Source organism: Sapajus apella, unplaced genomic scaffold (genome assembly GCF_009761245.1).
Source record: "Sapajus apella isolate SASKATOON/1434 unplaced genomic scaffold, GSC_monkey_1.0 scaffold2, whole genome shotgun sequence".
In the NCBI taxonomy this organism is placed as follows: domain Eukaryota; kingdom Metazoa; phylum Chordata; class Mammalia; order Primates; family Cebidae; genus Sapajus; species Sapajus apella.
Window position 1 is genome coordinate 39437755 of NW_022436942.1, and position 12740 is coordinate 39450494.

At 31.7% G+C, this 12740-nt stretch overlaps 1 protein-coding gene across 2 annotated transcripts in view; it reads left to right on the forward strand.

Moving 5' to 3' along the window:
- PTPRQ (protein tyrosine phosphatase receptor type Q) overlaps window positions 1–12740 on the forward strand; it is a 240750-nt gene that overhangs the window by 31899 nt on the left and 196111 nt on the right. For both annotated transcript variants that reach the window (XM_032296569.1, XM_032296577.1), the window contains 4 exons: window positions 1639–1838; window positions 2999–3248; window positions 4942–5070; window positions 8048–8194. In XM_032296569.1, coding sequence (XP_032152460.1) covers window positions 1639–1838; window positions 2999–3248; window positions 4942–5070; window positions 8048–8194 — 726 coding nt within the window. The remainder of the gene's footprint in view (window positions 1–1638; window positions 1839–2998; window positions 3249–4941; window positions 5071–8047; window positions 8195–12740) is intronic.

Genomic DNA, 12740 nt, shown 5'->3' on the forward strand with positions numbered 1-12740 from the left:
GGGAGGCAGAGGTTGCAGTGAGCCAAGATTGTGCCACAGCACTCCAGCCTGGTGACAGAGTGAGACTTCGTCAAAATATGTGTGTGTGTGTGTGTGTGTGTGTGTGTGTGTGTGTGTGTGTATAAATGACACTAAAATACATACAATTCTTATAGCATGGACACTCAATTAGTTTTAGAGTACTTTCGTATGGCTAATTTATTCATTGAAATATGTATTATTCTTTCTGATTATAAGAGTAGTAAATGTTATCTTACAAAACTTTGAAAAAACAAGAATAAAAAAACAAAATGAAAATTATCCACAGACTTATGAAAAACTCTTTTACCATTTTCGTGCATTTCTGGCTGGTCTATTTCCCCCATTAATATATATCTATGAGACTACACATTAACAAAAATTAGCTTGTGCTATGTATGCAAGTTTATATCCTGCCTTTTCCTTTGAACATTAAGTCACAGGCGTGTTATGACATAGACTTTTGGAAACATGGGTTTTAATGGTTATTATATTATTCTATAACATTTAGTCATTATCAAACCAATTTAAGATACCTCCATTCTTCTAGTGGCATAGAGGAAAAATCTTCATGTCATCTGTGACTCTTTTCTCTCACAGTACACATCTAATCTAGCAGTAAATCTTACCAGCACAATCATCAAAGTGTATTTTGAATCTCACCCTCATTGCTAACATCCTATCCAACATTATTCCCAATAGCAGTTGCATTTTGTTTTATTTTTATTAGAATGCTGCTGTCCTGAACTCCCTTAATTACTACCTTATATCATTGATATATAGACCTCCTTCCAAAGATCTTTCTTATGTAATTTATGTGACTATTATTTATAAATTATATTTTAGCATTTTTCTGTACGGTGTAAACTGAAATGCTGGTTATTTGGCATCTTAATATTAGGCATCTTTATTATCACTTATTGTTTTTATCTCAGATGTTTTGTTTTGTTTTGATTTCTTTCAAAAGTGACTTGTCACATTTATTTTATATTCTGAATGATCTTGGTGTTTTACTCAATCAGTTTTACATACATTACCATGAAGTTAATGGGCATAATTTCTCCTAATTTGAGCTTCATATTGGCTTCATGCCAACTAAAACAGAACTCAGATTATTATTTTTATTACTCTATATAATCAATAAGTTATAGAAAAGCATAATGAAATTCTGAAGAAAGTTGATTTTGAGGGTTTAAAAAATTTTAAATACAGTAATAATAATCAATTGGAGTGTATCACTTGATATTAGGCCCTAGGCATTTATAAACATTCCAGAAATGTACTTTTTAGTGAAAATGGTGGACAATTGATTCAATTTGCTACTTTTTTCACATCTAATGAAAATGCATTATTCCAAAATATTTAAAGAAATAGGAAGCTTATCCCAACTTTTTTGTGTATTCACAAACAACTATTGATTGAATTTTTTTCATACTTATTTGAAGCATTTCATCAATGCATGTATTAGCCCAGGTTAATTAAATATATTTATAAAAGCCTTACACAAATAGATTTTATGCAGTGTATTGTATATTTAATTTCATATACCATGAAATTATATAAATGCAATTCTAAGTTTTATAACAAGATTTTTTCCTTCTCAATCCTTCTTTTCCCCAGCTCCAGGAAAAGTGGTGAATCTCACAGTTGAGGCCTACAACTCTTCAGCAGTAAACCTGATTTGGTATTTACCTCGGCAACCAAATGGCAAAATTACCAGCTTCAAGATTAGTGTCAAACATGCCAGAAATGGAATAGTAGTGAAAGATGTCTCAATCAGAGTAGAGGACATTTTGACTGGGAAATTGCCAGAATGCAATGTAAGTATCACACAACACTTTCTATGTCTTGAAAATCATAGATAAACATATTTTCACACTTCTAACATATAGATACTGTATTTTTACCCATTTTATTAATTAATTGATTACTTATGGTACCATGTTATATACAAAGTTTTATTAATTATTTGATTACTTACAGTATTATGCTATATGCAATTGGCCTTATTCAGGTAGAATATAGGAAAGGTTTGAGAATTCAAGAGTGAGAGATTAAAATCATTAGGGAGTTCTAAAAAGGCTTCATAAAAGGAGTAGCATTTGTGATACACCATGGAGCATGGACAGAGAGAGATAGTGTGATGGGGGCATTCCAGGTGGAGGAGACTTTATAAAGCCCTGAGGTGGAAAAGTATAAGATATAATTGGAGAAAATATTTTACTTCCACGTGGCAGGAGGGAAGATTACATGTAGGGTAATAGTCGAGGTCAAACTTGCGGAGGTAGATTGTTTTTGTTGCACATATCTTTGGTAAAGAATTTGTTATTACTCTGGGCATTGATAATAAACCTCATAATAGTAATGCTTTACTACATAATAAGCATCATAATTTATTATATGATAAGCATAATGCTTTTCCTAAAATCATTTTTGCGATCTTTGCGTTGTTATTAATGAAAAAACTGTCACAGTTATTTTTGTTGTAAATACTTTATAAAAGTCTAAAAATATTTTTCTAATTAGGATATATTTCTAACACATGCACACACCTAACACGTGAGCTAGTGGCATGTTAGTACTTTAGAGTACTTATGAGAAAGAACGATCATTAACAGTAAGAAAGTAGCCTATACTTGAACATTCACAAAAGTAAAATTATTTCAGCTCTTTGTCTCTTGCACTGTTAACAGGTAGGTTAAAAATTCTTACAAATAATTTTGCTATAGTTTTACCTTTATTTTAAGCCACTTGAAATTCTATTCATAAATACTAAGGTACAAGGAATACGATAAATATATTCTCTTCTAAAACTGCAGACATAATGGGTACAATTAAAATCTAGCCAATTTGTCCATAACTTGCATGTTATATGTGTATATATAGCATAAAAGAAAAAGAAATGAATGATATGTTCTCATTTTCATGTTCACCAAGAAATACAACATAATTTCTTCATTGATATTATTTTACTTACTAGGAGAATAGTGAATCTTTTTTATGGAGTACAGCCAGCCCTTCTCCAGCACTTGGTAGAGTTACACCTCCATTGCGTACCACGTATTCATCAAGCACGATGGCACAGAATAAGATCAGCTCTGTGTGGGAAGAGCCTATCAGTTTTGTAGTGACACACTTGAGACCTTATACGACATATCTTTTTGAAGTTTCAGCAGTTACAACTGAAGCAGGTTATATTGATAGTACGATTGTCAGAACACCGGAATCAGGTATGGTTCACTTTTTGTATACAAAAAGATTTAAATTTTTTAGAGAATAATGTTTTATTTTATTCATATAGATATTTATTTTTAATCTTCCTTACACTCCAGTAACTTTTTTCCTTAATAATATACGATAGGCATCCCATCTGGGGTTCCTTCAAATTTCTATACTCTTTTATATTATAGTACAAATAAGTATTTAAAAGGAGAAAGAAGATTTGAAAGAAACAGTTCTTGAGCTACTAACCATGATCCTAATACAAGCTTTTATCCTTTATAATCTCAGCAATTTTTTGTAATCATCTTTGCTGTTCTAAATCATTGATAATTGTCTACAGCCTTCTCTCACTGTTATTGCCATTATCAAAAGCGAAGATACCTGCAGTAGCAGAACAAACATGTGATTAACATTTCAGTATCAGATACAAGCAGTAGCTAAAATGTGTACTTATTTATATCCTATTTGCACTGTAGTTTCCTCATCTGAAAAATAGAGACAGTAGTAGTACCTTCCTTATGGTGGCAGTGTTAAAATTAAATGAGAATAATTAGATATTATTATTACTACTAAATTTTATGAGAACATATTTTCAGGTAAGGCATTCATATATTTAATTATGGTACTATATCAGTATTCATGTAAATATATGTATTTATTTGTATATTTGATATATTTATAAAATTTCATGGCTATTGATATAGTCCCATTATATATAGGTATGTATTATATGCATGATACATAACTGATATCTAATATCTAATATTAGATATCTAATACATATCTAATATCAGTTATGTATCATGCATATAATACATAGCATCAGGCATTAGGTTGTAATTGCTAATTTCTGAAGTTATTGAAAATTATTGATAGGATAATTTCACTAAAGCATTTTTTTTCTAATAACAAAGCTGTTTGCTTCATTTTTCATTTCATATGTTTGAATTGTTTTGTTAATTTAAATATCATGTTTGAATTATATCATTTTCTTCTTCCATACTCCTTATACAATAAAAAAATAATTTCATGAGGGTCATACAAGGTGAAATTTGGTAGACATTAATTTTGTTTTGAAAAATATTTGGAATTGTTTTATTTCAATTAAAAGAAAGAATAAACTTCTATGAAAAACTGACTAATTTAAAATGTCATTATTATTTTTATATGTTACCAATACTACATTTGAATCCTCCAACTGTAGGTTATAAATTTCTTCTTAGAACAAAATACAAATATTGATACAAAAAGTAAAAATTATTGTCAATTTTTGAGGGCTATTTTCTTGAAACTTCTACCTGCGTTAATAAGAGAGAAGGTGTTTATCAAGCCAGATATCCAGCCTTTGTTGCAAGATATATATGTATATATATAAATGCAGGTATTAAATGTTTCTGGACAATGTAACTTGACAATAAATATATTACAATGAATATTAGCATGAAACTTGCACAGTGAAATAATATAAAGCATTAAATAAAATCAGTAATTGTTACAAATAAATTAATCTGATAATCCAGCTTGTGTTATTCACAAGTTTCAATTATATTCCATTTTTTTTATTTTTTAAGTTAAAAAAACTCTGCTTTTAAGTGCGGTATTTTATTTTATTTCTCTGACTTTGTGTTTTATTAGGTGTATTTAATAGGGTGCTCTTTCATTTAAAATACATTATGTATTTATTTTCTATACTCATTTTAGTACCTGAAGGACCACCACAAAACTGTGTAACAGGCAACATCACAGGAAAGTCCTTTTCAATTTTATGGGACCCACCAACTATAGTAACAGGGAAATTTAGTTATAGAGTTGAACTATATGGACCTTCAGGTAAGTCTTAATTGGTTTTATGTTTGCCTTTTGGAGTAAGAATCATAAAATATGTTACCAATATCAAACTCTTTTTAAAAATATCAGACTCTTTTTAAAAGACCCTAAGATTAAAGCAAACAAAAGGAAAGTCATAAGGAAGGTGAGGTCCTCTGATTTTTTAATTTAAAATAATAAATGAGTATAAGAATGACAAAACACAATTCATGTTCCACATTTCATGTGAAGCACATGAAAAAACTAGTGATAAATCCTCAAGACCAAAGTGTTAGTGGAGTTACACATCTTCAAATATTTGAACAAGAAGACCTTGGCTTTCATTCATCAAGAACAATGGACTTTGACTATATTAAATCAGATTTCTATTTACTGCTAGGAACCCATTTTTAAAAAATAATTATAAAGAGCTCTCTAAAAATAACATGGAAAATCTCTGTGACTTCTGCTGTATTTTGCTGTGGACCTAAAACTGCTTTAAAAAAGAAAACATATTAAAAATTTTGGGCAGCTTTATGAAGTGGCAAGTTCTCCATCTTTGTAAGGAAGCAGGACCTGGGCATACACTTGTCAGAGATATTTTGAGAGGTTCAAATATTATATTTTTATGTAATATAATAATATAATATTTAATGTAAAGTCTAATATAATATTTATGTGAATTATGTAAAGTCTAAGATTCTCTCCTGATTGAGATCCTATGGTTCTATGAAAGAAATTTTATTCTAACAATGATTAAATAACATAAAGCTACATAGTATCATTTATTTGGGAGCATCAAAAAAGATACAGACTTTCAACTATTTTATTTTGCAATTTCTGTGATATGAATCACTCATCACCATCATGAATAACCTTTGCCTTTCATCCCTAAGTAACTCATGCTCTTAAAATTCTGATTTTTTTTTACTTCCTAAAAAAGATAATTGCCTCCACTCACCCATCCAGTACACAGAAACAGACATGGATACACAGCTACGTCTTTTCTATCCAATATTATTGTTCAATACTTATCTGAGGTACTCTTTCATTTGTGAGGCTGGCTGATAAATCGAGTGAGAGGCATTTAGCAACGTTTACATTTAGCAACATGGGAGTGATCACATGCTTCCAGTATGGCGGAGCATGTAGGGTAAATACCTAATTGAATTAGCTTAAGAGTAAATGGGAGAAGATTGCTGGAACAGGGGGTGTAGAAACTCGTTTGAGTTTAGCTGCAAAGCAAAGCAGCGAATAGAGAGCAAGGGTGGGGATAAGTGGAGTCAACAGGTTTCTTTTCAGTAAGAACATATAAAGCATGTTTGTTTGCTGATGGAAATGAGGAAAATAAGGAAAATGTTAATGATGTAAGAAAAAGGAGAATTACTGGAAAGGTGTCTGTGTAGGCAGAAGGTGAGATCTTTTTCTCAAATGTAGTGATTGGTTTGAGATAAAAATACAGATAATTTGTCCATAATTTGTTCTTATACATTGTAAGGCAGAGTATATGGGTATAGATGCTGGTAAATACATAGTTGTGTTGGTGGGAGCCTGTGGCAAATATTTTCTAATTGGTTTACTTTTTTTAGTGTAATGGGAAGCAAGACCATTAGCTGGGAGTGAAGATAGGGCAGAAGATATTAGAGGTCTGAGCAGAGAAGATAAGTGTAAGATAATCATTCAGAAGAGTAGAGTGATTGGACCATTGACTATGTAAGTTGAGTAAGATTCCAGGCACCAGGTAGGGCTTGTTTGAGGTTTGGCTACAAATAAAGTGGTATCAGTTGATGGTTTTGTGAGGTTCTCCAGCTCCCTTCAAGAAGAGAAGGGCAAGGGGTTGGAGGCATGTGTAAGGCAGTGATTATAATTGAAATTGACACCAAAGCTGGATAAAGAGGGGAAATCGAGTGGTGAGGGGTCAAATAAAACAAAAATAAAATAGGTGATTAAATCAATGGATTGTTGATTTCAGTGAATTTAAAGAATTATCAGTTTAGGATTCTAGAGGAAATGTAAAGGACATAGGAAAAAGTGGTTATAAAAAGGTGCATGAAACTGACATTCTTAATGATATGCCATAATTGATGTTAGTAATGTCTAAGCTATGATCTTGAGGGAGTGGCTGAAATTTTAGAAAACTAGATTATTTAAGGAAATATCTAAGCAATTTAAGGGCTATCTCTCAGGATATTAAAATCAGCACAAATTAAGATGGTAGCCTTGAACCAAAAGCTAAACCATGGGAGTAAATGACCCTTGGATTAGTAGATTACAACTGTGAGGCCTAGTGGATGTCATTGGTAACATAGAATTTAAAGCTGTGGGCTTTTATAAGGAGGGAGGGAGATTAGTGAATAAAATGGAGCAATGAGGAGCAAGGACAACGTCTACCATACTGAAAGGCCTGGTTACTTGAGAGCTGTGTGGCAAAAATAGACTGCCACCATTTGAAGTGGCTGTAGGGGAACAAAAGCAGTGTTCTTAGGAAAGAGCCAGTTTGCAGTTAGAGCAAGAAGGTAAAGGAAACATTCAAAGCAAAGTTGAAGGTTTAAAGAATTGTGGTAACAGACTAAGGAATTTTGTTCAGAAGCTAAACTAGAAATATTTCCTAAAAATATCCTCTTAAGAAGATAATGACATTATTTAGCATTTTAATCGAATAAATTTGAGTTTGAAATCTGGTCACTTTCGGAATTGATAAAATTTGATGTTTCCCCTTTCAATATGTCAAAAATAACATGGTAATTCAAAAGGGCTCTTTGATTAAATAAAAATAATTTTAAGCACTGGAACATTTTCATGTTCTTTCATTTGTTTTCATTAAATTGATATCAGTGTACTACTAAGACACATGTTTAAAATATATCCAGTTTTGATATTATAATAACAAATTTTAGTGCACAACTTAACACTTGAATTGTTGTCTTGGTTCTGTACTTAAATGTGAAAATGATTGCGTGCTTGATAAAAAATAATCCATAGGTATCTTCCACTTTTATAGGTCGCATTTTGGATAACAGCACAAAGGACCTTAAGTATGCATTCACTACCCTAACACCATTTACAATGTATGACATCTATATTGCGGCTGAAACCAGTGCAGGGATTGGACCCAAGTCAAATCTTTCAGTATTCACGCCACCAGATGGTAAGAACATAGGGAATGAATGAAATATTTTTGGTATGCTTATGAATGTCATTGAATAGTAAAACATGATATTAGAAGCAGTTTGTTTTATATTTACTTAAATCATGTTATTTCCTTATTAAATTACTACCTAATTCATTCTGAACATGTGTTCTCCAGAACATTAAACTCATAGCATGCTTCATAGTAATAGGGACCTAAGATCAGGCAAGGTTAGGAAATATCATATATAGTATTGGCCTGTTAGAGATTCACAATAAAATTTAGCATAACCTCAAGAAGTTGTAAGATAAACACATTTAGTATTGTTTAATTACATTTTTAAAAGTGGAATCTATTTTTTTCTCACATACTATTATTCAGAGGAATTCCTATATTCCCAGTGCTTACAACAAAATATGTTTATAATCAAAACAGTATTCTAAGCAAGTGAAGATTGAGTGGTTGCATGATACAGATTTACCAGCATGTACTGAAATTATGATAATAGTATTTTTCTTCAGTAAACTTCCTTATATGTATTCATTAAATATCATTATTTTAGTTGAACTATACTTAAAAAAAAAAGTTTCTGTACTATTTCACAACATATTTTTCTGGCCTACCCTGAACTTGTTAAATGTCTTCATTTCTACTTAGGGATTGTAATTATGGACAAAAATTAACAGTAACTTCTTATAACACATTAACATTTGGAAAAGTTTCCAGCCTTCATTTGTGTGGTAGCTAACATATAGTAACTTATAAATGAAATATACATATGTGTACACACACACCCACACACACACACACACACACGGAGACATACTGGTCATACATTCATCATTCAAGTATTTGACCATTAGAGGGCAGTAAGTATTAGGAAATTTTGTACTTCTCCCCTTTAAAGCGACAATCATTGACATTTTGTTGGAAGAACATAAATGTTATGTTTTATCTATTTCAGATGAAAATCCTAACATATATATAGTTTCAGTATATGTATAAGAAAGTTATACATATTCATAAGGAAAATGTTCTTTTTTTTGTATTAAAATTTTACCATTGTGTTTCTATCAGAAGAATCTTAGCATTGCATAGCTTCTCCCTTAAATCTTAAATTTTCTTCTATCTTCCCCATAAAAACCACTCTTAAACATTTCCTAGGAAGCTAAGAAGATTTATGGATACTTTCAAATAAAGCAGAGTCCTTGATTTTGGTCTTAATAAGAGTTTTCTCAACCAACTCAATGTACCCACTGATTTCTATTCTTGTTCTACAATTAAACAAATCCTGAAATTTTGTCCTCTTTCAAGACCAGCTGACTTTGGGGCTTCTAAATAGAATCCATAACTCAATAAATAAATTTTTTATTGTCATCATCATTGGACTATGGCATTTGACAAAAATAGAGAAATAGACAATGCATATGCCATGTACAATGCCATGTTATTTGTCTTGGATATATTTTAAATTTTATTTGCCTTAATTTCTATATTTTTTATCCACAGAAGTAGAATTTTATGGTCATCGTTCAATATATTTCACAAGGCCTGTTTTTCACACCAAATCATTTCAAGTAGATGACTCCATTTGCCCTGTATAAAAGGCAATTTTATACAGTTTCATTCTTTTATCTTCCTGAGCCACTCCCTCTATAGACCACACCCTGGTGGCTCTTAGAGGGGCCTCCTGGCAACTGGTAGGCTCCACCAAAGGCAGGGTTGACATGGTTCTTATATCCTCATGTCAGCCTTTGTCCATGGAGTTCCCTGAGGATAGTTCAGCCTCAGGAGCTGCTTCAATGGAATACTCTGGCAAATGCAGTAAATGTAGCTTTCTGCTTCTGGTACCACTACTTATTCCTGGTTCCACTATTTAAATCTTTGAAATAAATGGAACTTTAAACTAAGAACAAACTAATAACTCATTAGAACTATCTACTTTCAATTAAAAAAATGGTTTCTTAATTTTAGTTTATCCTTTTAATTTATTAATACAACAGGGTTCTTAGTATTCTTTTTTTTGAGACAGAGAGAGAGTCTCACTCTGTCACCAGGCTCCAGGCTGGAGTGCAATGGCACAATCTCGGCTCACTGCAGCCTCCGCCTCCCGGGTTCAAGCAATTCTCCTGCCTCAGCCTCCCGAGTAGCTGGGACTACAGGCGTGCGACCACCACGCCCAGCTACCTTTTGTATTTTTAGTAGAGACGGGGTTTCACCATGTTGGCCAGGATGGTCTCGATCTCTTGACCTTGTGATCCACCCGCCTCGGCCTCCCAAAGTGCTGGGATTACAGGCTTGAGCCACCGCGCCCGGCCGGTTCTTAGTATTCTAATTAAAGTTACTTTATTTTCCTCTCCATATTTAAAGACAGTCAATTGTCTATATAATAAATAATTAGGAATAGCTTGCTTCTTTTAAATTACCTTTTAAAACAATTGGTATGCTTATAAATCTTCAGATACAAATAGGAGAATGTTACACTGACCTCTTACGGAGAACGTTTTGTGCTATTACATTACCACTAGGGATGTTATGGTCCATAGTCTACTTTAAAAGAAAATCAGCATCCTATTGTTTTAGCAGTTATCTTATATATTTCCTAAGGCATCTATATGTCCCTTAATATTTTGATGAGTAGGCTTCTACATAGGCATGAAAATAGATGATTTTGGAAAAAAAAAAGATAATAATCTCCAAGGCTATAAAATATCATAGAATTGCCTATTCCAAAATCAGATAATGCTGATGGATGCAACAAAGGCATTCTTCTAATTTGTGTGAGGGGAAAAAAAAAAAAAAAAAAAAAGCAAACTTTAATGCTTCAATATTGTCTAGTAACTTTTCTGTCAGGGTGGTTTAGTATGACAATTTCTTAAAAGCAGACAAATTTCCGAGACTCTTGTTTGCTCTCTCCTAAAAGACATGGGAGTGAAGACATTTGTCCTAAGTGATTTAAACTTGTTACTCTCTGCAAATAGTAGTACAATCTTTGTAAGAAAATCACCGAGAACCCGCCAACTTTGTGTTTTCAGGATTTGCAATGGCTTTAATTTTTAATATAGGCTTTTCAAAATGTACTTCTAAAGAAAGTTTAATTTGCTAGATAATGGCAAAAATGATCTTAATGTATTTTCTTTTACCTCAATGCTGTTTGTCTCTATTTTATTTCTTCTCATAGTTTTTTATTTGAACACCTCAAACCATTTGGAATATATTTTGATAAATCATATGCTATGTTTCTAATGTATTAGTAAAATTTAAACCCGAGAGTGATTCTTAGGTAGTGCATGTATGTAGCACCTTCAGAATGAAAATTATTTTGGCGTTATCTAGAAAATTCACCATTGAGCATTAATTTTGAAGTTGGAAACAAATGACATTGAGGTAAAGAAAATATGAGATTTTTTTAACGAAATGTCTAACATTTCTCATTTATTAGTAAAATTTGCAAATGTATTGAGTTGAGAATGACTCTTAGGTAGTCCCTGTGGATACACCTTCAAAACTGACGCTGAATCATATGATTACCTTGTGTGTTTGATTTTCTTTAGTTAATTTTGTATCAATATTAAAGGAGTCTTCTCTAGTTTCCTCATAAGAATTTGTGGCCTAACAAACCAAGTATCTTTTTAAAGACAAGATATAATGCTGTGTACTCCATTTCCTTTATCCCCTAAGCTTTTTATAAATGGGGAATAAAGGATAAGTTTATGGTAATTATTTTTATGCAAGTCTGAGATACATTTTTAAGATAATATAGAACAACTTAATCTCTACCTAGATTGTAATTTTTGGCATTAAGTATCATGGGACAATACTTACTAAGTTATATTGAAAAATATATTCTACTTAAAAGATAAATAGTGTCTGCTGTTACTCTTGGGTTTTACTAGAAAACAAGAGACAGTAAAATATATATATTTTTCTACTGTCCTGCATAATATTTGATATCTAACATATTAATGTGTTGCATTGACTTGAACTGATCATCTCACTTATTTTTCAATAGGCAGGGTTTAGTTGCCTGATTCATATGATCAGTGTAGTCATTAAGCTGTTTTTTTTTCAGTTCAGATTCTACATCAGTTCAAATTAAATGGAAAAAATGCCAGATCTCTTCTGTGACTTACATTATGCAATTCAGATTAATATTTTGTCTGCATAGATACTGTAAAATAAAATTTTAAAGAAAGATGGAATGGGAGCTTTGCTATTTAAATAGCCATATTATTTTACACCACACAATTAATTGGAAAGTTTCCCCAACCTTGAAAAATGCATATTGGTAAATATGATAATACAAACATTAACTCTAGGTACAATATATTTTAATGAAGGAAAACTCATACAAGAGGTGACCTGTGCAAAGGTTTTATCTGTTTTAATTTCTTTCTCTGTCCTCAAGTGTCTAGAACAGTGATCATATGAAGAATGCCCACTGTGTTGAATGATGAATGAATGGCTCAACAATTGTCACAATATGTAGAGAGTCTTTACAGGTTACTTCATGAAGACAAAGGAAACGCTAATCTATTGGATGAAAACTTCATATAGTTATAGT